At 35.6% G+C, this 901-nt stretch overlaps 1 protein-coding gene across 1 annotated transcript in view; it reads right to left on the bottom strand.

Annotated features, from left to right (window-relative positions):
• LOC119587403 (serine/threonine/tyrosine-interacting protein-like) overlaps positions 1–901 on the bottom strand; it is a 9,594-nt gene that overhangs the window by 2,645 nt on the left and 6,048 nt on the right. Inside the window, exons 4-5 of the mRNA XM_037936142.1 lie at positions 768–865; positions 469–657 (exon numbers count right to left, since the gene is read on the bottom strand). Of these exons, the coding sequence (XP_037792070.1) occupies positions 469–657; positions 768–865 (287 nt within the window). The remainder of the gene's footprint in view (positions 1–468; positions 658–767; positions 866–901) is intronic.

Raw genomic sequence — 901 nt, 5'->3', positions numbered from 1 at the left:
ATAACAAAACATTGCTTATGAGAGAAGGAAGGGTGATGGAGCATCTTTACTTCTTGTGCTTTTCCCAAAACACAGTTTATTATATTTCTGATATGATACCAAAGAATAAGTGTTGAAAAAAGAACAATGTTTCCCACTGTGGCTATCACCTTAAATGTTATCAAACAAAAACACAGTCTCATTATAAATGGCAAAGACGGGCTGATGACATGGACACTAGACTCAACTGCAAAATAACAAACTATGACATGCAAGAGCAAAACCAAGCACATAAGAGAACAGGGAATGAAGTATACAAATGAAAGGAAGAAAGCTTAAAACAAGACAAGTGACAAAGCAGGTCAAAGAAAATTTAAAACGAAAAGGAAATGACACATAGGATATTGACCTTTATCTTTTCAGAAAAACAAAATTTGTAACCTAAACAACTATTTATAAGAAAGGTAAGACCCTCTTCCACATACTTACTTATAACTAAGGGCCTTCTTCTCCATAACATATGCAACTACAACTGATGCACTTCGCGAAATCCCTAAGTTTCCGTGGACAAGACACTTTCCACCTGAAGCCAGACACTCATCAATGAAGGTTCGGCACTCTGAGAGGTGGGAGATGAGGTTCTGTGTCCATATATCTGCCATATCTAATACCAGGTACCTTGGGAGAAGCAATATTCAAAAGATGTAAAACAAAGTACAAAAGACATTTGAAAAAAAGTATAATAAACATTCAAATGTTACAACAATAACAGGCAACTTTTTACTTACTTTATTTTATCAGGAAAGTTTGCCCGAATCATGTGCGATTCTATGCTCTGCCTGATGCAGATAATGTGAGTGATTCCATGATCTAGTAGAGTCTTGAACTGGAAGAAGATTAAACATATTTAAGCAAGGGCAAA

This window comes from Penaeus monodon, chromosome 22, assembly GCF_015228065.2.
Source record: "Penaeus monodon isolate SGIC_2016 chromosome 22, NSTDA_Pmon_1, whole genome shotgun sequence".
In the NCBI taxonomy this organism is placed as follows: domain Eukaryota; kingdom Metazoa; phylum Arthropoda; class Malacostraca; order Decapoda; family Penaeidae; genus Penaeus; species Penaeus monodon.
This window is presented reverse-complemented; position numbering and strand designations above follow the sequence as displayed.